General features: G+C 49.6%; 3 protein-coding genes and 1 long non-coding RNA gene across 11 annotated transcripts in view; 1 reads left to right on the forward strand and 3 right to left on the reverse strand.

Moving 5' to 3' along the window:
• LOC114037846 overlaps positions 1 to 5,400 on the reverse strand; it is a 25,255-nt gene extending 19,855 nt beyond the window's left edge. Inside the window, exons 1-2 of the long non-coding RNA XR_003568518.1 lie at positions 5,313 to 5,400; positions 3,661 to 3,804 (exon numbers count right to left, since the gene is read on the reverse strand). This is a non-coding gene — a long non-coding RNA (uncharacterized LOC114037846). The remainder of the gene's footprint in view (positions 1 to 3,660; positions 3,805 to 5,312) is intronic.
• Positions 4,852 to 11,364, forward strand: B4GALT3 (beta-1,4-galactosyltransferase 3). Of its 6 annotated transcripts, none has more exons than XM_027854822.1 (8): positions 4,852 to 4,937; positions 6,154 to 6,298; positions 6,637 to 6,910; positions 7,439 to 7,674; positions 8,482 to 8,672; positions 8,826 to 8,948; positions 10,412 to 10,516; positions 10,616 to 11,364. In XM_027854822.1, the coding sequence occupies exons 3-8, from the start codon at positions 6,649 to 6,651 to the stop codon at positions 10,878 to 10,880; spliced, it is 1,182 nt and encodes a 393-aa protein (XP_027710623.1). In that variant the 5' UTR covers positions 4,852 to 4,937; positions 6,154 to 6,298; positions 6,637 to 6,648; the 3' UTR covers positions 10,881 to 11,364. The 6 variants fall into 6 exon arrangements, with proteins under 6 accessions (XP_027710623.1, XP_027710627.1, XP_027710625.1 ...); XM_027854826.1 differs by having other exon boundaries at positions 4,855 to 4,937; positions 6,224 to 6,298; XM_027854824.1 differs by having other exon boundaries at positions 4,861 to 4,987.
• A 108-nt stretch (positions 11,365 to 11,472) lies between these two features.
• PPOX (protoporphyrinogen oxidase) lies at positions 11,473 to 16,225 on the reverse strand. Its single transcript, XM_027854849.1, has 13 exons — positions 16,137 to 16,225; positions 15,882 to 15,976; positions 15,553 to 15,687; positions 15,275 to 15,390; positions 14,884 to 15,016; positions 13,579 to 13,723; positions 13,314 to 13,501; positions 12,804 to 12,864; positions 12,502 to 12,620; positions 12,301 to 12,411; positions 11,895 to 12,044; positions 11,779 to 11,821; positions 11,473 to 11,691 (listed from the first exon to the last, which is right to left on the reverse strand). Exons 2-13 carry the CDS (start codon positions 15,966 to 15,968, stop codon positions 11,549 to 11,551), a joined length of 1,431 nt encoding a protein of 476 aa, XP_027710650.1. The 5' UTR covers positions 15,969 to 15,976; positions 16,137 to 16,225; the 3' UTR covers positions 11,473 to 11,548.
• An 806-nt stretch (positions 16,226 to 17,031) lies between these two features.
• USP21 (ubiquitin specific peptidase 21) lies at positions 17,032 to 23,443 on the reverse strand. 3 transcript variants are annotated; one of them, XM_027854788.1, is made up of 14 exons: positions 23,415 to 23,443; positions 22,134 to 22,748; positions 21,228 to 21,287; positions 20,969 to 21,092; positions 20,313 to 20,424; positions 19,941 to 20,096; positions 19,495 to 19,524; positions 19,280 to 19,344; positions 18,949 to 19,052; positions 18,570 to 18,656; positions 18,234 to 18,312; positions 17,841 to 17,948; positions 17,615 to 17,729; positions 17,032 to 17,393 (listed from the first exon to the last, which is right to left on the reverse strand). In XM_027854788.1, exons 2-14 carry the CDS (start codon positions 22,725 to 22,727, stop codon positions 17,303 to 17,305), a joined length of 1,725 nt encoding a protein of 574 aa, XP_027710589.1. In that variant the 5' UTR covers positions 22,728 to 22,748; positions 23,415 to 23,443; the 3' UTR covers positions 17,032 to 17,302. The 3 variants fall into 3 exon arrangements, with proteins under 3 accessions (XP_027710589.1, XP_027710587.1, XP_027710588.1); XM_027854786.1 differs by lacking the exon at positions 23,415 to 23,443 and having other exon boundaries at positions 22,134 to 23,037; XM_027854787.1 differs by lacking the exons at positions 19,495 to 19,524; positions 23,415 to 23,443 and having other exon boundaries at positions 22,134 to 23,033.
• Positions 23,444 to 23,476: the final 33 nt, after the last annotated feature.

The raw sequence follows: 23,476 nt of genomic DNA on the forward strand, positions 1-23,476 counted from the left end.
GAGAGTTAATGGAGGATAGAAGGGCCTGGTGCAGGGGTGGAGAACCTGTAGCCTTGAGGCCACATGTGGCCTTCTAGGTCCTGGGGTGCAGCCTTTGGACTGAGTCCAAGTTGAACAGAACAAATCCTTTTACAAGGGGATTTGTTCTGTGAAGTTTGGATTCAGTCAAAGGGCCGCACGTGAGGACCTAGAGGGCCACGTGTGGCCTCAAGGCCATAAGCTCCCCACCCCTGGCCTGGTGTGTTATGGTCCATGAGGTCATGAAGAGTTCAACACAACTGAATGACTAGAAAACAACAAAATGAGCTGGAGAAGTAAATGGAAAATCATTCCAGTATCTTTGCCAAGACCCCAAATGGGCTCATGAAGAGTCAGACATGACTGAAAAACAACTGAATAACAAAATTTCTTATAGCATAATAATATTCCATTTTACGCATATGCTACAATTTCTTCAGCTATTCCCCAATTAACAAGTAACAGCTTAGTTTCCAGTTGTTTGCCACCACAAAAACAGCTGCTGTAAATATTTTTTGTACATATGGGTCCTTTCCTCCTTTTTTTGATCTATTTGGGGTATAGGCCTAGTAGTAGTATGCCAGGTCAAAGTTTAGTAACTTTTTGGACTCAGTTAGAAATTGTTTTCCATACTGGCTAGACCAATTCCTAGCTCCACCAACAGTGCAATACTGTGTATGATTTTCCTCAAACATTTGTCTTTATTTTTTATCACTTTTGTCAACCTGTTAGGTAAGAGGTAGAACTTCAGAGTTGTTTTAATTTACTATTCTCTACTTATTAGTTATTTGGAGCATTTTTTTTAATATGGCTTTTGATAGCTTGGATTTCATCCTTTAAAAACTGCCTGTTTAGGGCTTCAGAAAAACCTGGAAAGACTTGTATGGACTGATGCTGAGTGAAGTGAGCAGAACCAGGAGAACACTGTATACAGTAACAGATATGTTGTGTGATGACTAACTTTGATAGACTTAGCACTTCTCAGCAATGCAAGAATCTAAGACATCTCCAAAAGTCTCATGATGGAAAAATGCTATCCACATCCAAAGAAGGAACTACAGAGTTTGAATGCAGATCAAAACATACTATTTGCTATTTTTTTCTTCTGTTTTATTTTGTTTCCTCTTTCTTGTGGTTCCTCCTATTGGTTCTAATTCTTCCTTACAACATGACTAATGTGAAAATATGTTTAATAGGAATGTATATGTATAACCTCTATCAGATTGTGCTCCATCTTGAAGAGGGAAAGGGGAGGGAGGGGGAAAAAATTTAAAACTCAAAAGCTTATGGAAGTGATTGTTGATAAATCAAAATAAATTAATAAAAAATTTTTTTTGGCTAGGCAATGGGGTTAAGTGACTTGCCCAGGGTCACATAGCTAGTAAGTGTTATGTGTCTGAGGCCGGATTTGAATTCAGGTCCTCTTGAATCCAGGGCTGGTGCTCTATCCACTGCGCCACCTAGCTGCCCCAATAAAGCATTTTTTTTTTTAAAAGAAAACAAAAATCCCTGCTTGGAAGGGGAAATGGATGTTCAGTGAAATAGGGTACTTTTAAACTTTCCTGATGAAAAGACCAGAGCTGAACAGAAAATTTGATCTTTAAACACAAGACTCAAGGGAAGCATAAAAAGGTCAAAAGGAAAGAAAAAAACCATGCTATTCAATAAGGTTAAACTGTTTATATCTTACATAGAAAGATAATATTGTAACTCTTAAGAAATGTGTCTCTATTAGGGCAGTTAGAAGGAATACACACAGACAAAGGATGTGGGTATAAGTTGACTTTGATATGATGACATAAAAAAATTTAAGGGGTGGAAAAAAGGATTGTATTGGGAGAAGAGGAAAGGGGGAAGCAGAATGGGGTAAATTACATCACATGAAGAGGTGTGAAAGACCTATTACAGCAGAGAAAGGGAGGGGGAGAGCATTGTTTGAAACTTGCTCTCATCAGATTTGGCTCAAAGAAGGAATAACATACACACTCAATTGGGTATAGAAATTTTTCTTACCCTATAGGGAAGTAGGAGGGGAAGGGGAAAGGAACAGGGGAAAAGGGCTGATAGAAGAGAGGGCAGATTGAGGGAGGTGGCGGTCAGAAGCAAAAACACTAGTAAGGAGGGACAGGGTGAAAGGAGAGAGAGAGATAGTATAAACAGGGGGAAAATAGGATGGAGAGAAATACACAGTAATCATAATGTGGATGTAAATGGGATGAACTCTCCCATAAAATGAAAGTGGATAACAGAGTAGATTAAAAACCAAAATCCTACAATATGTTGTTTACAAGAAACACATTTGAAGCAGACACACACACACACAGAGTAAAGGTAAAAGACTGGAGCAAAATATATTATGCTTCAGCTGAAGTAAAAAAAGCAGAGGTAGCAATCATGATCTCAGACAAAGTAAATGCAAAAATAGATCTAATTAAAAGAGACAAAGGAAGGAAACTACATCTTGCTATAAGGTACCACAGACAGTGAAGTAATATCAATACTAAACATATATGCACTGAATGGTATAGCATCCAAGTTTCTAAAGGAGAAGTTAAATGAGTTATAGGAGGAAATAGATAGTAAAATTATACTAATGGGGGACCTCAACCTCCTCCTCTCAGAACTAGGTAAATCTAATCACAAAATAAACAAGAAAGAAGTTAAGGAAGTGAACAGGATTTTAGAAAAGTTAGATATGACAGACTCTGGAGAAAACTTAATGGAGATAGAAAGGAATATATCTTTTTCTCAGCAGTCCATGTCACCTACCCAAAAATTGACCATGTATAATAACATAAAAACCTCATAATCAAAAACTGCTTGCTCATGTCTTTTGACCATTTATCAATTGGGAAATGGCTCTTATTCTTATAAATTTTAACAAGTTCTTTATATATCTTGGAAATGAGACCTTTGTCAGAGAAATTTACTACAAAGATTTTTCCCAGTTATCTGTTTCCTAACACCAGAATCTGGACTGGATTTAAAATCTGCCTTGGCTGGGATACTCTCAAAAAAAAAAAAAAGTGCCTTACCTTTCTCCCCTTAGCCTCAGACATCTAATTTCTCTTTTTATAGTGAACTCAACCAAAAAAGACATGAGTCCAAGATATGAGTGGAGAGGTGGTCCTTACCAAGCCAGAAATCAGAGACAGGTGGGACACAAAGGGCTTCATGCTGGTACCCAGCCCTGCATCTGAAGCCTCTGGCCCATCTAAATCACTTTCTCTCATCATATCCCACTGCTGCCACCAACTATTGTGAACCAAAGATACATATATATATACATACATATATCATAAGTCCATGAGACATGTGTTGCAACTGGATTTCTTACAAGAGAAATGAACATGCACATGGAACGCCTACAAAGGAGTTCACAATCCAGGCAGAACCTTGAATATTATAAGTTACAGAAAGGGGAAGTCTCATGGATGAGTAGAGGGCAATTCCCTCCCAAATGGGAATGGTATGGAAGGTGGAAGGGAGCAGAAAAGGAGGGGGAACAGGAGTAAGGAGGATGGCAACAGTATCATTCTTTTCCCTTGGGATCTACTAGACTATGAGGATATAATGATCTCTTATCTACAAGGGTCTCAGCTGCACAAACAGTTTATCAGTCTGATGTACACTGACTAGTACCTGTCTTGTAGCTGGTTTGGTCTTCAAGGACACACCAAGAGTCCAGCTAAGGGTGCAAATAACAAATGATGCCTGCTCAAGGGGAGTGGGGTGCTTCATCTTTAACTTGTTCAAGATGTCTTGTATACTCTGGGTCCAGTGTTTCTGGAAAATATGGCAATACAAGAAGACAGGTTAAGCTGGCTTCTGGGCAACATATTTCTAAATTCAGTTGCATTGATTTTGTTTGTGCAAATACTTTTTAAATTTTATACAATCTAAATTATGTTTGATCTTCTGTGAGCCTCTTTATCCCTTGTTTGGTCATGAACTCTTACCCTATCCCTAGATCTGAATGCTAATTTCTTCCTTAATATCCTTTAATTTTTTTATGATGTCTTATTTATTTATGTCTAAGTCAGTAGTTCTCAAAGTTGGATCTGGGGAACCCTGGGGACCCTTTCACAGATCTAAAACGTCAAAAGTATTCATCATAATACTAAGACATTTTAATTTCTAACGTGTAATATCAATAGATATAACACACACATGAACAAAAGCCCTTTAGGGTCATCAATACTTTTTAAGAGTGCAAAAGAATCCTGAGACCAAAAAGTTTGAGCACTGCTAGTCTCAAACAGCTGGGTGGCACAGCGCTGGCTAGAGTCAGGAAGACCTAAATTCAACTCTAGCTTCACTTATTAGCTTTACATCGCCAAACTTCTGTTCACTTCAGTTTCCTCAACTGGCAAATGAGCTTAATAACACCACCTACTCTCGAAATGTGGTTGTGAGGATCAAATGAGATATTTTTAAGGTCCTTCACCCAGTGACTGGCACATAATCGGCGCTGAAGAAATGCTTACTCCCAACTCCCTTTATAAGCCAGTGCCTTCTTAATCTACAATTCTGCCAGGTGTCCACAGGGAGAGAATTTGCCCTTCCCGAGAGAGGATCCTTTTGAGTTTTCTCATGGGATGATGCCCTCCAAAGCAATTCTTATTCTTGGATTCCCCTTCCTGGGAAGTGCTGGAGTCCACTCTTGTGGGACCCAGCGGAGCTCAGCCACTGCCTCCTGGCCCCGCCCTCCCCGGCCTCTGCCTGTCTCCTAGGCTCCGCCCCTCCCTCCAGGCCCCGCCCCTCCCGAGGCCCTGCCCTCCCCGGCTCCTCCCCACCCTGCCTCAGGTCCCCGGAAGGCGAGCTCCGCCCCCCCACCCCCAGCCCTTTTCCAAGATGGCGGTGGCTGCTCTTTCCTGGCGCTTAGGGCGGCGGTGGAGGGGGATATGAAAGAAGGCCAGGTATCGGGCATTGGTGGCGCCGAGGAAGGGAACCTGGGCCCAGGTTCGAGGTGGGGAGCGGAGGGCGAACAAGCCCCTCAGGTCTCAGGGGCGGGGGGTGGGGGGTGGGTAGCGCGGGCCTGGGGGTGGAGGGGACGTAGGCGGGGGCATCGTCAGCAGCTCGCAGGCAGACGGGGGCCCGCAGGGGTCATGGAGGGGAAGAGGAGTTGCGGAGGGGGGGCGGGGAGGCTCGGGGTCTTCCCCGGACGCCACCGCGCGCTGGGTCCGCCCCCTCCAGGTGAGCTGGCGCTTTCTCCCGGATGCTGGGGCGCCGGGCCCCCATCCTTCACCCCCCGCCCCGCACCCTTTTCCCCTAGATGGCTCCCCGTCTCGAACCTTCGTGTGGGTCGGGGTGAGAGTCGTCCCCACTGCTCCAGCATAGCGGGCTCCCGGGGCTGCCGATCACTCTCGGGCTCCCAGGTGGCACCTGCCAGGCTGGGGAGGGGGAGGGGCAGGGAGAGGGGCAGGAGGAGGCGGGGAAGCTGATGTTGCTGTGCCCCTTTGGGCCCTTCCCTTCCAGGGCTCTGGTTGTTCTGGTTGTGCCACGTCCTCAACCCCCTCCTTCCAGCTGGGCACTTTCCCTAAGGGCATAAGTTCATCAAATGGGCACCCCAAGTCCTCGGTTCCAAAACTGGTGTTCTGTTGGGGATGGGGGCGGGAAGGTATTTGTGAGCTCTTCTGTAGGTCCCAACCTAAAGGCTGAGATTTGGCTTCTAGGGCAACCCCGACTCAAATTCCCTAAGGCATCTAGGATCTCTCCTTGATCCCCTCCCCTCCAATCTACCTTTAGCTACATTCACCTCCTGGAAAATAGGCTTCTCTTAACTACATGAAGTGGCTCCCAGTCCAGTATCTTCCCTCCCTCCCCGCTCTGAGAATCTTATTTCCTTAATCCTAAAGGAAGCTAAAGACCTGTGTTTTTTCTTTTCCTGAGCAGAATCTGGTTGTCCCTTGGGATCGTAATGTTAATAATAGTTCACATTTATATAGTACTTTCAGGCTTCTGCACAACTACTCTGTGAAATAGGTAGGATCAGTATTATTATTCCCATATTACAAGTCAGGAAACTGAGGTTCTAAGTGAAGTGACTTTACTTAGCTCAGGGTCATACAGGTAGTAAGCATCTGAGCTTGGATTTGAAGTCGGGTCTAACTCCAAGTCCATTGTTTATTTTAGGACACCAAACTGTCTCTCTACAAATGGAGAGAACTTTCCTTTCTCCTCTTTCCAACATTCCCAACTTTAGATGATGCCTCACAGACCTACCCCTCCAGAGCCCCCTGGACCCCCTACTTCCCTTCAAGCGACAGCCTGAGTCCAGGTGAGTCCTTTCCTCTCCATCAGAATGTCAGTGACTTCTCTCTTAAGTTGTCTGGAATTGACTTTATGACATACTCAGTAGGGATGGAGGTCTGGTTCTGTCCTTACTTGGGTTTTCCCTACTCACTTTAGCTCCCATTCCTGTTATTCTGACCACCTCTTTCTGCCTGCTGTGTCCTCTTACTTTCTGTCCTGAGCCTGTTTCTCTGCTTCTTGTCCCCCAGATGCTGACTTTGTCTCTGTTATTTTCACCTTGACCCACCTGGTTTCCCACAGTTTCCCCTGCCTTTGCACCTCTTTACCTCTTCTCAGACTCCATCTCTTTCTGCTCATTTCTAGTCACACTCCAGGATGTTTCGTCGGATTCTAGATCGGCCTTGCACACTGGCCTTGCTTGTGGGCTCCCAGCTGGCTGTCATGATGTACCTGTCCCTTGGTGGTTTCCGTAGCCTTGGTGCCCTGTTTGGTCGAGACCCAGGCCCCACCTTCGATTATTCACGACCCCATGATGTCTATACCAACCTCAGCCGCCTGCCTGGTGCCCCTCCTGCCCCAGGGGCTCCTGCGGCTCCAGAGGCTTTGCCCTACTGCCCTGAGCGCTCTCCCCTCCTAGGTGAGCTGAGAGGGAAGAAGGCACAGAGTAGGGCAAAGGGCACTGTGGAGTGGGGAGGAAGCATGTTTGACTAGCATGGAGAAATGGCTCTGGGGGCATGACCTATAAAGATGAGGTCCAATAGGAGATCTGAGGGTGGCATGGGAATTTAGTACTAGTTGAACTCATTGTGTTCCATTTCCTGCTCTTTCTCACCTCTTGGGTTTACCATGTCCCCAGACCTAAAAAGTTTTCCCTTCATAGGTAATCCTGAGTCTGTAGGTCTCAGTATTTGTCCAGTAACATATTTGCTTTCATACTTGCTCTCACGACCAGCTGTACCTTTGGTCAGAGAGGAGAATTTTGTAAGTGAGGAAATCAGAAATTAGAAGAAGCTTCTAGGTTCAAGAGCCAAACTCAGCTTGATGGTTGTCTGTCCTGTTTGTAAGATTCTCCAGGTGCCAGAGATTCCAGAACCTTTCTGGAATTTTAGGCCCGAAGCCAGATGAGGTGTCAGCTTCCCTGACCTTACTATGCCTCTCCCAACAGTGGGTCCTGTGTCAGTGTCCTTTAGCCCCGTGCCATCAATGGCACAGATTTTGGAGAGAAACCCTCGAGTAGAGCTAGGGGGCCGTTACCATCCAGGGGACTGTGAGCCTCGATCTCGAACCGCCATCATTGTGCCACATCGGGCTCGGGAGCCCCATCTCCGTCTGCTACTCTACCACTTGCATCCTTTTCTGCAACGTCAGCAGCTTGCCTATGGCATCTATGTCATCCACCAGGTACCCTCCCCCATACTTGATATAGGCAACATTTAATAGGACATCACAGCTTTATTTCTGTTTTGCATTTACTTTTACTTGTGTGTTTATTTGAGAGGCAGTGTCATGTAGTGGATAGAGACCATGCCTTGATAATATTTCTGATACATCAGTGACTGGGTGACCCTTTGAACATCTCTTAACCTCTTAGGACCCCCAAGAAACTTTCTGAAACTCTAAACTGACAAATAGTTGTTTATCTGCTTTGGTAGTGTGAGTTCCCTACACTGTCAAATAGTATCAGCCAGCTGGGGGCAGCTAGGTGGCACAGTGCCAGGTCTGAAGTCAGGAAAGACTCGATCTTGAGTTCAGATCTGGCCTCAGACACTTTCCAGCTGTGTGACCCTGGGTAAGTCATTTAACCCTATTTGCCTCAATTTTCACATCTATAAAATGAGCTGCAGAAGGAAATGGCAAAGCATTCCAATATCTTTGCCAAGAAAACCCCAGATGAGGTCACAAGTTAGACATGACTGAAAAATAACTGAACAAATAACAATGTGTGGTGTGTGCCAGTACTTCTTTTTTTTACCAAATTGTAGTCAGTATGTATACAGTACGCCTAGTTCTGCTTTATATTAGGGCAATGAAATTTAATCAGATAAAACTCCCAGAGGGGAGAATAAAACAATGCTTCTCAATGTCCACTACTGGCCCATTTCATTTATCACCCTTCCCAGGGTAATTATATCCTTTCATTGCCCTTCTTTGTTCTATTTTCACTCCCTTCAAAACCATTCCCAATGAGGCCTTTCCATTGTTTCTCAGGCTGGAAATGGAACATTTAACAGGGCAAAGCTGCTGAATGTAGGGGTTCGGGAGGCCCTTCGTGATGAAGAGTGGGATTGCCTGTTTCTGCATGATGTGGACTTGCTTCCTGAAAATGATCACAATCTTTATGTCTGTGACCCTGGGGGGCCCAGACACGTTGCTGTTGCCATGAACAAGTTTGGATATAGGTATGTGTTTTAATGATGACTGGGGAGTTGGAGGGGAGGGGGTCTAGAAGTGCTGTGGATTGGGGTAGGGACCCAGGGGAAGAGAAAAATAGATTTGGTTGGACAAAAGATGTTTTCCCTTAGTGCTTTATGAGTGTCTGTGCTTTCTTCTAGCCTCCCATACCCCCAATACTTTGGGGGGGTCTCAGCTCTTACTCCAGATCAGTACCTGAAGATGAATGGCTTCCCCAATGAGTATTGGGGTTGGGGCGGAGAAGATGACGATATTGCCACCAGGTCAGATTGGCTGTGACCGCTGGACATCCCTAAGACCACCATCACCCCCCACCACCACCACCCCCCTTGGCTTGCTTCTAGTCCACCTAGACTCTTTTTTTTTGTTTTTGGTAAGGCAGTTGAGGTTAAGTGACTTTCCCAGAGTCATACAGCTAGTGAGTGTTATGTGTCTGAGGCTGGATTTGAACTCAGGTCCTCCTGACTCCAGGCCCAGTGCTCTATCCCGCTGTTCCACCTAGCTGCCCCCCTACCTAGACTGTCACCTCTCCCCCACTTCATTCCCTGTGACTCCCACTGTGCTTCTTCACCACCTTTTTCTGCTCCTTGTGTCCCCAGTTCTGGCTGGCTTTGAACCACATCCTTCTAGAGTTAGAGAGGGACCCTCAAGGTCATTTAGTCTAGCCCTCTTGCCTTTTGCTAAAATAAGCTGTTTGGAAAACTCCAAAGATGGACATTCTAAAGGGGTCTTTTTATTTAAAAGGTTTTACAGTTTATTTAGAAAGAGACCGTACTGCCTGTTTTAAAAATCACATCACTTTTGCTGTCATCTATTCCCTTGTCACATGTAGTTTGAGAGTATTAGTGATTATGTGCTCCTTGCCCTGGATTGATTTCTCCTTCTCCCTGCCACCTGTCAAACAGTTGACAAAGATCAGAGTTCAGAATTCTGTCACTGTTTTATTAACTAGTCACCCTTGCTCTACTCTTGAACTTGAAGGAGTTCCCTTATCTGGGTCAACAGTCAGGACGTGCCTCATAGCTCCAACCTGTGCCAAAATTTAGGCCCTCTGATTGGTTCTTTAGTTCCTGGGCTTTTGCCTTTCTTTTCCAGCCCAGTATTCCCAGCTGCCATTTTTCAGGCATCAAGGGCAACTTCTGGTTTCTGAGAGACTTTTAGAAATGAGGGCAAGAGGTTGAGCAGTAATACCTGCCAGTCCCATGGAGTACCTTAGCTTCTGTGGAGCTTCAATCGTTTTCTTCCCTCTTATTCATTCAGAACACATATTCCTTTTTCTAGTTTTCTGGTCGTGATCATAGGTTTATCTTTTTGATAAGGATAAACAGAAACTCTGAAATACTTAATAGTTTCAGTTACCTGTTATAAGCATTTCTTTTCCTTGGCCTGCTCTCCCATTCCCAGATGTCTCTTCTCCCTATTCCCAGACCTATATAAACTGACAAGGCAGCGAGTGATGCCATAGATAGAGTGCCAGGCCTGAAGTCAGGAAAACCTGAGCTCAAACCCAGCCTCAGACACTTACTAGTTATGTGACCCTGGGCAAGTCACTTAACCCTGTTTGCCTTAGTTTCTTCATCTGTAAAATGAGTTGGAGAAGGAAATGCCAGTATCTGTCAAGAAAATCCCAAATAGGGTCATCGAGTCAGACAAGACTGAAAAAAAAGACTGAGCAACAGTATAGGTTGGCAGCTCTGCACCCTCCTAATACCATGTTCTCCACCAGGGTTCGTTTAGCTGGGATGAAGATCTCTCGACCACCCATCTCTGTGGGACACTACAAGATGGTGAAACACCGAGGAGATAAGGGAAATGAAGAAAACCCTCACAGGTAGGGGCTGAGGGTTAGAGAGGTTTGAAGAAGTTCCAGCTTGGTACTTTCTTTCCCGTTATCCTTCAGGTATCTTAGCTCTTAAATTCTGATCCCCAGGTTTGACCTCTTGATCCGGACACAACGTTCATGGACACAGGATGGAATGAACTCACTGACATACCGACTACTGGCTCGAGAATTGGGCCCACTTTATACCAATATTACAGCAGACATTGGGGTTGATCCCCGTGGCCCCCGGCCTCCCTCAGGTCCCAAATTCCCACCTGGTTCCTCTCAGGCCTTTCGTCATGAAATGCTACAGCGCCGGCCCCCACCACGGCCTGGTCCTCTGCCTCCTGCCAACCACACTGGTTCCCACTGACAACCCCTCTTCTCATTTGAGATTAGAGGGAATGTGTCCTCTCCTGGTCCCCTTTCACTGCTGCCTAAGGGGGTTCCTCTGCTGTGCTGGAGCTGGGCTCCTACAGCCCTGGAGGACCCTACTTTTGAGTCCCCCAAGATAGGGCACATGACTGTGATTCCTGGATGTGTTATACATAACACTGACTCTCCACCTCTGTGGGAGTACCCTGCCACTAGGGTAGGAGTAGGTTTGGGCCCTAGGGTTCTCCTACTCCCTCCTTACCCTCCCACCCCCAAAAGAGGGCTCAGGTATGACCCTCCTCCCTGGGCCCCTGTGAATATTTATTTTATTTATGGCCCCTGGGGGAATGTGTCATTTGGGGAGGGCATGATCCTTCCCCTTCGGGATTCTCTTCTGGGGTGTCTCTCCCCACAAGGTCTGTCTGGGAACCCTGGGATTTTTATATATTTTCTAATAAAGGACTCTGTCGTGTCTGTCCTTTGCTCCTATCTTCTCTAACTCATTTACCTAGGCTTTGGACCTGTCTTTCCCAAAGGCCTGGCCTCTCTTTGGCAGGGACGGGAAGCTCAGCAAAGGAAAAACAAGCAGCTACTGTCCAATTAGAGCAATTTTATTAGTCTTGACTGGAGCCCCTGGCCTGCAGGGATAAGAAAAAAGGCTGTAGGTCAAAGGTCAGGATCAGTGCTCAAGACACGAGCTGCAGCCCGTCGCCCACTCTCAATGCAGTCATTGACTGAAACACCTTCGTAAGATGCTCCAGCTAGAGTCAGAGGCAGTTGATGGTCGGCTAGAAATTGGGCAGCTGCCTCTGGAAAAGATTTGGGAAATACCACAGTTGAATTTTTACTTCTTGACCCTTTATCACTGTGTGTCTCCCCCTCTGCCCACAACTTACCTAGTCTCTGCCAGTGGCCTAAGGTATACTGGGGAATGCAGCTCTGAAAAGAGAAGATCAAGAGGTTAGGGGTGGCTTCCTAGCCCTCTCCCCTTTATCCCTCTCCCCTAACTTACCTTATGTAGGCTAACCAGGCTTTGAGTTGGTGGCGTTTTTAGCCCCAACTGTGTGGCAGCTGCTTCCTGGGCTTGTTGTTGGAATAGTTCCTCAGGTAACTTCTGCCCCCCATCCTCCAGTGCTTGCAGCCAAGCTCCCCCCAGCATCACCTAGCATCAGAAATAACATCAAGCAGCCTTTCTCCCCCATTCTCCAACATAATAAGATCTCTTTAACCACAGAAGGGATGATACCAGGTCATGACTTTGGGTAAGTTTTTGGTTTGTTCTTAAAAAATCATTCCCTCTTTATAGATGTCAAGTCTGAACTGAATTAACCACAGCCAAGTAAGCAGCAGAGGTGGAGATTAGTTCACATCTGACACCTTTTGCTGCCTGATAGCCCCCAGTAAGGACACTTTCTCACCGTTACTCTAACACTGGAAGGGCTCCCATCCTGTTCAGGGAAGGCAACAGAATCATATACAATTCCCAGGACACCAGGATCTTCAGAAGATGGCACCAGGTGTCCAAAACCCTGGGGGAGGGGCAAGTTATGTCAGTGAGGTAGAGTCTCAGACATGCCCATGTTTTCTTATTCCAAAGTCCCTCCTCTGTTCCCTTTTACCTGGACAGGCAGATGAACCCCCTGATACTGCAGATTCACCACAGCCACAGATACAGCACGAATAGGAGCCAGGGCCTGGGCCAGAGGTGCTGCCTCAGAGGGAAGTAATTCACTTAATACTGGAGGGAGAGAGACATGGTCATTTGGCACCTTCCTCTAGGGAAGGACTCCTGGCAACCAGTCCCTGCAGGGAAAGATAAAAGGTGAGATAACAAAAAGCTTACTGCTCAATCCCACCCCCAGAGAAAGTGGAGAATGCTGCCCCACCACCACCCAGGGGGAGCACCCTCTCACCCCACTACCTGCAGCGGGGACAGCACTAATGATGTGATCAGCCTCCAGGCTGCTATCTCCCAGAGACACCTGAGAGAGACAAGAGATGGGGAAACAGATGGAAATGGATCAGAGGTATAACTCAAATTCTGGGGGGGCGGAGAAAGGCCTGTACACTGTGGCAATGTCCTTCCTACACATTCATCTTCCCTCACAAACATCATGTTTTCATTTTCAGTCATATACCTGCATTGCAAAGAGAATGGATACCCCTTACCAAAACTCCTGGTGGAAAATGGGAGTGCCTGATGTTGTCACAAGCACCCCTTCCATCCTAGAGTACATCAGTGTTGGGCAGTCAGCTTAGTAGGTATTCATAGTTTAGGGATCAGGGAAAGAGATAGCTCAGTTGAGGTCAGTAGGGACACAGTATTCTTTATCCTACTACTTAGTCCACTAAACAGCAGAGGCAAACCCAATCAGAAAAAGATACGGCCAGACAGCCCTGAGGGGCAGGTTATCTCCAGAACCATTTTTACCTGCCATCGACCGGACTGGAAATTGAGTCCACAAACTGCCTGACCCGTTAGAACAGTGACTCCTTGATGAATCAGGTGGGTGCCCAAGGCCTGGGGCAGTGTCTCCAGCCCTCCCCGAAGAGACCACTGGCTCCAACGCTCAGCTCTAGCCTGACTAATCAGAGGTGAATCTAGCTGGGGGCTCTGTCCTAGAGGAGTTAGGGAATAGATGTCAGTTTTTCTCTACATCCACCAATCATCCCCCCTCAGAGCTGCCCTTCCTTACCTGCACCCAGCAGCAACCCCAGCAGAATAGATCGATGAGTCTGTTCAGCCCGAAAGAGACTGGGAAAACAGGAGCGGATACTGAGAACTCTACTGTCTCCTGCAAATACTCCTCGACAAAGACTGTCCATAGCGATGGAAGCCACCTTCAGAAAAAGACAGAAACGGAAAAGATGTCAGGCCTTTGGTTCTCCCAGACTTTGCATCCTTGCCTTTCTCAATGACAGCTTTCTTCCCGAATGGAGAAGGGCTGGGAAAGTTTGAGATTTTGGTGCCCCATGGGAAAGATGTGCAGTGAAGGTGAGCAGTGTGGGAAATGTTCCCAAAGGATGTCAATGGTGAACCTGGGTGCAAGATGGTGGGGATGGTGTCCTGCTATCGGGTTTTGAAAAGAGAATTTAGTACCACATCACACCTATCAGATTGGCCAACATGACAAAAAAAGAAAATGATAAATGATGGAGAAGATGTGGGAAAATTGGAATACTAATGCATCATTGGTAGAATTGTGAAATGATCCAACCATTTTGGAGAGCAATTAACTATGCCCAAAGGGCTATAAAAATGTGCATACCCTTTGACCTAGCAATAGCACTTCTAGGTCTGTATCCCAAAGAGATCATACAAATGGGAAAAGGACCTACATATACAAAAATATATATAGCAGCTTTTTGTGTGGTGGCAAAGAATTGGAAATTGAGATGATGCCCATCAATTGGGGAATGGCTGAACACGTTGTGGTATATGAATGTAATGGAATACTGTTGTTCCATAAGAAATGATGCACAGGCTGACTTCAGAAAAACCTGGAAAGACTTGTATGGTCTGATGCTGAGTGAAGTGAGCAGAACCAAGAGAACGTTGTACACAATAACAACCATGTTGTGTGATGACTAATAGTGATAAACTTAATCCTTCCCAGCAATACAAGGATCTAAGACATCTCCAAAGGCCTCGTGATGGAAAATGCTATCCACATCCAAAGAAAAAATTATGGAATTTGAATGCAGATCGAAGCATACTATTTGCTATTTTTTTTTCCTCTTCTGTTGAGTTTTGTTTCCTCTTTCTGGTGGTCCCTCCTATTGGTTCTAATTCTTACAACATCACTAATGTGAAAATATGTTTAATAGGAATGCATATGTAGAGCCTATACTAGATTGTGCGCTGTCTTGGGGAGGGTGGTGGGGAGGAAGGGGGAGAAAAATTTTAAACTCAAAAGCATATGGAAGTGATTGTTGATATATCAAAATAAATTAATAAAAAAAAGAAAAGAGAATTTAAGGGAGCTCTATAGTGGACTTACCTCTGGTCCCAGGCGCCTCTCTGCAAAACTGTACACAGTCTCATCAGGTTCCATGCTCCGAGGAGCAGTCAGTTCCCTAAGCCCAGCCCAGAACAGGGGCTTGGTGAAAGGTGGGGCTGGAAGGAATAGTCCCCTATATTCAAAGGGAAGAAAGAGTCCAAGATGAGGAAGGGTCAGCTGGAAAGGCTCCTCGACCCCAGAGTATTATTACCAAGGGTTTGCTATAACCAGGAGAACTGATATAAGAGAAATCAAGGAATTTGAGGCTAAAGAAGCATCCTTGAAACAGGAAATGAGGGTGGGTGGGTGCAGAGGGTGGCAGAGTGGGCAAAAGCACAGTTTGTCAATAGAAGGGCCAGAACTAAGGTATTTAAGGTAAGGTAAAACCTACCTGAGGCCAGTTGGCAGAGGGTGCAAGGTTCCCCCGACATACAGGAAGCGGTTTTGTGCAGCAGGACGGCTGCCGGGAACCGGCAAAATCGCAGAGTCCAAGCCAAGCTCTGACACCTGCCCTCAACAAACCCCACCCACCCAGGAATAAGAAAAATTAAAGGAAGAGACTGAGCCGGGGGTATAGCGTGGGCTGGGGGTCGTCTTAAAGGTGATCTTTCTTTCACTCGACCACGCAGGAAAACCCTTCTCCCCCTCCCACGGTTCAGGCCCCCTCACCATGAGCAAGGTCCTCGCTCCTAACTCTCCGGCCGGACGAATTCCTCGGGGTCCAAGTTCAAAGACAGCTCCATCCTTCCCTCGGACTGACCGAATCCAGCCCCCGAGGCGTTGGCTGGCTTCGATCAAGATCACCTGGGGGAGAAGGGTGGGAGAGGCCCACGGCCACGAGACTCGGCTCCCCACTCATGGGCTGCTCGCCCCGGGGTGCAAGACCCACTGAGGTCAAAGTTGGGGTTCACTGGCGGGGGCTGAGGACCCCAAGCTTTCGTTTTTCGAAAGAACGGGGTGGGGGATCGGAAAAAGACGGGCCAGGGCAGGGCACTCACCTTGGGAGGCCAAGGGGCCCGGCTCAAGTGGTAACAGGCGGCCAAGCCGCTGATGCCGCCGCCCAGTACGGCCACGGTCCCGGGCATCAGGAGGCCTGAGGAAGGAAAAGGAGGCGGCCGCTGCACAGGGGGCTCCGCTGCCCCCCGCCCCCGGGGCACTTGGGTCCGTCCGGCCGGCAGCGGACGCCCAACTCTTTCCCACGGGGGCCCCACTGGGCTGGGCCCACCCCTGGGACCCCGCAATCCAAGACTCACCTGGAGAAGCCGGGAGCCAGAATGAGCAACGGCAGGGGGAGATGGAAAATGGGGGGTCGCCGGGTTCCGGCGACCCCGCCCCCAAGCCGCTGGCCGGGAGAGCAGATAAGGGCCGCGCCCCGCGCTATCTGACCCTGCAGGATCCAGGGAGGCCGGAGCGGAGACTCAGGCCCCAGGAGGGCGGGCCCAGACCTCCTCCCATGGCCGAGAGACCTCAGTCAGTGGCCAGGCCTCCCTGTCCCGCAGGACCCCGGCAGTCCCTTCTGGCTCGCCGTCCACTTACTCTCGGGAGACTCGCTCCGGGCCGCGGTACTTTCGTGGGTTCGGATTGGCGGGGCCAGAAACCCCTCCGTAGGCTGTACCAATAAAGACGCCGAGTCCCCGGGCCGCTTCCGTAGGGGGCGGGGCCAACTGCCGGCGTGTTTTTTTAACCCGTCCGTGCCCAGCCGCACTCGGGCTGCGGGTCAAGAAGGTAGCCAGGGAGAGCTGGGGGCCCCTGGCACGGCGGGAGAACGGGGCCGGGCACGGTCCCCAGGGACGGAGCGCGTGGTGGAGGAACTGGGGCCGCCGGAGGCCGGGACCGTGGGGAGAGAGCTCCATAAACAGCAGGCTGATGTTAGCAACAAGCGAGGCCTGCGGGAGCCGAGGGCGCCCGGCAACGCAGCGGGTGTTTGTCAACACGGAGGGGGCCTGTGGGGCCCCCAAGCTTCGCGAGGAGGCGCGTCGTCCCTGAACCCGAGTCCCGGCCTCCGACCCTCCTCCCTGCCCCCCAGGGCTCCGCGGGCCCCCAGGCGGTCACTGGAGAAGGACGAAGGCTCCCGTTGGGGCTGCAGGAATCCAGGAGAGGGGCCTTTCCCCGAGGTCTTGACTATAAACAGACACTTTGCTCTTTTTTTTTCCTATTAAATTTATTCACAAAAAGTGAGACTGCAGTGGGAATGGGGGCTGTACATGGGCAAGAGGTTGGGCAGCTCTGTACACGGGTCTGGGAGGCCGGGGAAGCCTCCAGGTGTTAAGGGGTTGTTTTTGTTTTAATAAAAAAAATACAGGGGAGACAGCCCCTCCCAGATTAAAAAGACACAAAAATAGACGTCTCTGAGGTAAATGGGAGGTCTGGGATTAATGGGCATCAAGAGGGCTTCACAGGTCCCGGGACTTGGAGTTTATCACAGGCACCTCACTGGCTCCTGCATCAACTGGTAGAACAGCACGTAGCCCTCACTGGAGGCCACCTGGTTTTCACTGACAGGGGAGACACTGGAGAATGGGGAACAGGACCAGGGAGGTGGTTGGTGATGTGGTCACCTCCAAGTTCCCCAGGGCCCAGGAGAGGGCAGAAGAATCCCAGCCACCTAAAACACATACCCTCCTCCCCTTTTCCTCCCTTCCCCATACTGGCTCCTGTTCTGGATTTGAGTGTCAGAAGCAGGTGTTGAGAAAATTCTGAGATAAGAATGAGAGAAGGTAGTTGTCCTCACCGAGAGTCATTGTAGACATGCCAACCAGTCTGGCCCCGGCATAGGGCTGTGTAGTGACCATAGTGGACACTGCCGGAGTGGTTGCAAAGGGCATACAGCTGGTACACAGGACTCCCTGTAGAGTTAAAGCTATTTAAGTCCTTCCCCCAGGACTGCCTCCCCTGGGCACCAGAGTCCCCTGGTATTCCTCCTCCACCTCCCAAGGGAGCCACCCAACCAGACTTACCAGCTTTATCACTGGCAAAGTCCCCTAGGCTCAGTCGCTGCAGGGGGAAGTCAACTCCAACAGAACTTTTTTTAATAGAGCCTCGAGATGCAGAAAACCGATTCAGGTCTAGGCCCCAGTTAAGGAACATGGAGTGAAGGGAAACAAGGTGGGATGTTGGCAGACTAAAGCTACTGACTCTCCATGAAGAGCAGCTGGAGAGATAGATATCATGCACTGCCCCCACCCCAAGGAAGACCAGACCCACTTCACACCCTACTTCTCTTAGGGCAATCTCTTCAACCTCAAAGAGTATGAAGAGCTTGAGGAGAGCGTGCCTATAGAAGCACTAACAGATGAGCAGTACGTGAGGGTGAGGGGAGACTTGGAGAGGCCATCCCAAGAGCAGGATACGGAGCACAAGGATCCGGGGGAACCTCTGCACAGTCAGCTTTTTGGTGCTCCGTGTTCTCTGCCGACATCTGTCACACACCTGCATGGCAAATGAAGGTAACACGTCCCACATCCTAAACATGTTCAAGTTGTCTGTGCCCTCCATTCACTTGGTATCCTACAATCTGTCCCTCATGCCCACCTGAACAGAGGCACTTATGATTAACCCCCCTTCCCCCCCCATCATGAATATTGGGGCAACAAGTGAAGCATCTTCCAATTCCCCTCTCACTGTGTGTGGTAACTCTTAAGTCTTCCATGCTACGGCTCTGTCTCCCCTCCCCCACTGGTGCATACCGGGGCATTTTCTGACTCCAGTTCTTCCTCCTTAGTGAAGAGGCTGAAACAATCCCGAAGAGACACCTTCCCTCCAGCAAACCCTTTCTGGAGAAAAAGGGAAATGGTATCCTTATAACTTCAATTTGACCCAGGATTCCCCTTCAGGTACCCTCCCCTAGGGGGTCAACCCCCTCACTCCCAAACTTAGAGGAATAAGTTTAGTAAGGTCCAAGGATATATAGTTGAAAGTGCACAGTGCTACAGTTGCAAAGACAGATAGACATTTACTCATCACTAACACAGATGATAGGAAAAAAAAAACAATGAAAACCCAAGATGGCAGGCTGGGAATAGGCTCCATTAGCTCACAGACCCTTAAATCCCCCTAAACCCTCACCTTAGGGATAGGCAAGGACAGGTCACAAAAAACCTCAAAGGTCGTGGAGCGATACCCACAGGCCTGGCACTTGAGGCAACTTTTCAACTGGCCAACAAACAGGTCTAGAAAACAAAAGGTGTCAGGAAGATGAGTTTTAGCCCCGAAGCTCTGTCCCACCTGTACAAAATGCCCTGTTCCCATTTCTATTGCTAATATTCACCCCCCCCCCAGCTTTTTATACTGCCCATATATTCCTCCCTTCTATAGTATATTTCAGTCTTCCCAGTCCCACTTCCCCATTTCTCTACCTCATCCCTACTACGTTTTTCCATTCACACTGCCTTCATACCCACGATTTTGCTGTCCTCTCGATCCAAGTATCGTTTCCACATTAGATTGGCTCGCTCATCATCACTGTCACAGAGCATGGAAAACAGTCCTGAGGCCCCAGGAAGACAGGGTACCAGCCTCAGGCTGCCCTCTCTCTCACTAGAAAAGGCCCCATTCTTAAGTGCCCCCAAGTGAGCCTTGTGCTCTTTTCTCCCTCCTTGCTTCTTCACTAACCTTGTAGGAGGTAAGGGCATTACGGAACGTCTCATAGGTCAAGGAAGATGAAACAAAGATAAAGACATGAACACACAAAGAGAGAAAGAGAAGGCTTTTCTTCTGTGTCTCATTTCTTCTACCCCACTTCTCATGTGTGGGAGTCCTCTTCTGCCCCTTCCACCATGCTAAGTCTGCTCCCTTTCCCTAAAAGCTTCAGCTAGGCCAACTCCCTATTCCCCCTCAATCCCTTTCTGCAACATTCACCTTCTCCCCACTTCATTCTATCCCTGCTCCCTTCTTTCCAAATCATTGCTGCATCCCTGCCTTCTCCCCCCTTGAGAAAGGGTCACTTCGAACCCTGCATTCCTAAGCCTAATGAGCTTATATACAGAAAATATGGATAAACTAATAGATTTGCAAATAAGGAAGGGGGATCAGGATAAGAAAGAAGGCTCTCCCCTTACCTTAGCTCAGGCTCTTCAAGGAGGGCCCCCCCTCGCCGGGGTAGAGAGGGGGCTGGGGTATCAGCCAAGATGGGTGGGGCACGGCGGCCCCTCCGGTTGATCTCTAGATGTAGCCGCTCCATGAGGAGCTTCAGGAACTCCTGGGCATCCTGCTGGCTACAGCCAAACAGTGACTGGTGGACACTGACTCTATCCTCCCTGTCCCCCTTTCCCAGACAGCATCCCACACCAGAATAAGGGTTATCTATAGTTTCATGAGTGACATTTTAAGAATCCTCCTCTTACCTCTGCTTAGGGTTGCCCTGCCCTGTCCCACCCCTACCCCTCACCAACCTGGCCAGAGGGAAGTTCTTCCTCCTACAAGACCCCCACCTGTATCCGGAGAAGGAAGGGACGTATTTCTGGAAGACAGTGCGGAAACGTGTAGGGTTCACAGCTTCACAGGAGTCAGGGTGCCACAGAGCTCCCAGCACATCTGCAAAGGCTGTTATGGGATGATGGACAAAGGTGAACCATTGAAGAGGGAGGTGGAAAAGGGGCACTGGAGGAAAGAAGTTGTCTCTTTGGGATTAGTGGACATTATGGAGAGGGCAGATACATTTATATCAGATGTATTTGTTGATGGAGGTGGCAGTGGTATCAAGGGTAGTTTTCAAAAGTTGGAGAATTTGGGTGGAATGAGCAAAGGGACCACTGGACTAGGAATGATAAGACCTATATTCTAATGCTGGTTCAGCCACTTACTAGCTGGGTAATCTTGGGAAAGTCATTTAATCTCTTTGAGCCTCAGTTTCCTCATCTGTAAAATGGGGATAATACCTGCTCTACCTACCTCACAGGAATATTGTGAGAATCAAATGAGATTAACAGATGTGAACAAAATTTGAAAAACTGTTAAGCATCACACAAATACAAAATGCTAATTACATTAATCACATATAAAATAATAATATAAAGTATATTACTACATGCTATTAATAAGGAAAACAATGAGGCTACGAGGAATGAATCAGGGTATGTTCCCCTACCTTCAGTAAGTTCTTGATGGGCCCGGCCTCCACCAGGAACCTCTTGCCGAAAGTCTCTCCGAAGACAAAAGTCCCGAAGTGGCCTTGTGCTGCTTAGACACTGTAACACGGCATTCAGGAAGCACTGTGGAACACACCAAGTTCTCCATTCAGGCCCACCTCCAGAAAGGGCAAGGACACTGCTCTGCCTCATCTCAAGTCATCAATTTTGTCAGTTCCCTCCCCTTTTTCTTGTTGCCAGGGATTGAAGGGCACTTACCGTATTACCCAGGTTCCGGAGACCAACGTGGCCAGACCCCAAGAGCAGTGTGTGATGAGCCTAGGAAAAGGGAACAATGATAAGCTGAGGGCTCCCAGACACCACAACAAAATCCCCAACCTGTGTCTTCCCCTTCCAAGAGAGCTGACTTTCTGGGTCCCTTTTTCCTATCCTCTGACTTACACTCAATCCCTCCACAGATCCCTTTGTCCCCTACCTCACTGGCCATGAGTAGTATCCCCAGCACAGCTGTGTGCATCACTGACTCTGCCATTGCTGTCCCACCTCCTAGCCCATTCCGGTTCTGCCCAGCCAGTCGGCGCTGCAGTTCCCGGGGCAGTTCCTCTAGCACTGGCATGACTCCCCAATTGCCCCCAGCCTCTACCCTCCTGCCCCTGTGACCCCCTCCTGCCCCCGTGGCAGCCTCCCTCGCTGGCCCCAACTATGCTTAGTTCAGCTAGCACAGCAATAGCTTACTCAGCTATCCCATGCTCCCTCAGATATTCCTAGCCCCACCTTACTTAGCCCCAGAGATTAATTAGCCACAAACCAAGAGATGGGGGGGGGGTGGAGAGGGGAGGTCACTGGGGAATGAAGGGCATAGAGACTTAAAGTAGAATCCCAAATAACTAAACTGAATCCCCAGGGGCTGATGCAGGACCATATGGTAGGAGATTCTGAAGGGCCTCTGGTGTCCCAGAAAAGGGTCTCAAGAGCCCAGGAAGGGAAAGGGAGAATAGAAGGGGGCTATACTAGTTAGCACTGCCTACATATGACAAGAAGAATGATGAAGGGGTGGGGAAGAGACTGAGAAAGAGGCAAGGACAGGGAACCCAATGGCGTCAGAAGCCCAGGGGTATGAGGGAGCTCAGGTTCGGAGACTGATCTATATAAAACAGTCCTCACCATCTTGTCATCAGGGTGGACAGACTCCAGGGGCCGAGCAGACGTGAGAAAGGGGCCATGGGTGGGAGGGGGCTCTGACTGAATAGTTATCAGGGTAGGGGGACCAGCGAAGCCACCAAGTCGACGAAGAGAGGTGCTGCGTCTCAGCACTGGGGGCTCAGGCCGGAGAGTCAGGCGGCTCAGCGCGGCCCCAAGCTCCCCGCAGCCTCGATGTCCACCTAAAGCCCCTACTGGCCGCAAGTCTCCACTGCTCACAGACTTGGACCGAGCCAGGTTAGTACGGGATGGCAGAGGCAGTGCCACAGTGGGAGGTGGTGAGCCGGGCAGGGGCACTCCATGATCAGCCCGGAGAGGGCCCCTAGAGCGAGGGGCTGAGTTTCTCCCCCGCCCCAGCTCCAGCTTCTTGAACCTTTCCTCAGGGGGTCCGGGCCGAGGGGGCAGTGGCCTTAGCATGGGGTTAGGCGCAGGCGCTGGGCTTCGGCGCTCCTTGCTCCTGGCCCTGGAGCCGATGGGTAGCTTGGCTCCCACCCGGGGCTGGACACTGATGGGCTGTTCACGGGCCCGGCCCAGTCGGTGCTCCGAAGCCTGGGGCATAGTGGAGACCCGGGGCAGGCCCTGGGAGGAGAAGAAAGGGTCAGCCCCAGGACCCCTCTCGGGGGCGGTGCCCATCCACATTTGGGCCTCCCTCCGGGAGGCTGGGTGGATGGCTGGGCATCCTCGCTCCAGCTCCAGCTCCTCACCCCATTCACTGCCCGCACTCTAGTCGGCACCCTTGGCTAAGCACCCAGGGCTACACAACCACGAGCACCCAGGCTGTGCGGGGAGCTGGGGTCCTACCCCCGACAGGGGACGCGCCCCTCTGGGTTCCAGGGCCCTTGCAAAGCGAACAGAAGGCTACTTCACAGCCTCGCAGGAAGACCCGGGGAGTCCACCCCACGCTCAGCCCTGTCTTCTGGACCTCCGCCCCGGGCCAGGGTCGGCCCGCGTCCCCTCCCCCGCGAGGGCCTCCCCTCCCCCCAGATGCCTCTGCCCAGGGCCAGGGATGTAGTCGCCGCTGATTGGCTGCGGGTGCAGGAGGCTCCCGGGCCGCCGCGGACAGGCCGCCGGCCATCCTCCCACTTCAGCGGCGGCGTCCCGCCCCCAGCCCAGCCGCTGCAAACGCGGCCCTCCCCCGACGCCGCCGGCACACGGGTCCGTGCCCCCAGCCCCAGACGGTGCTCCAGCGGCGGGAGGACAGCATCGCCCCCCCCACCCCACCCACCGTGGCGCTTCAGCCTGTACCTGTCCCCAGCGAGGCGGCAGGGGGCCAGGCGGGCCCGGGCCCCAGTTCAGGGCCACCCCCT

This window comes from Vombatus ursinus, unplaced genomic scaffold (assembly GCF_900497805.2).
Source record: "Vombatus ursinus unplaced genomic scaffold, bare-nosed wombat genome assembly UNPS02010639.1, whole genome shotgun sequence".
Classification (NCBI taxonomy): domain Eukaryota; kingdom Metazoa; phylum Chordata; class Mammalia; order Diprotodontia; family Vombatidae; genus Vombatus; species Vombatus ursinus.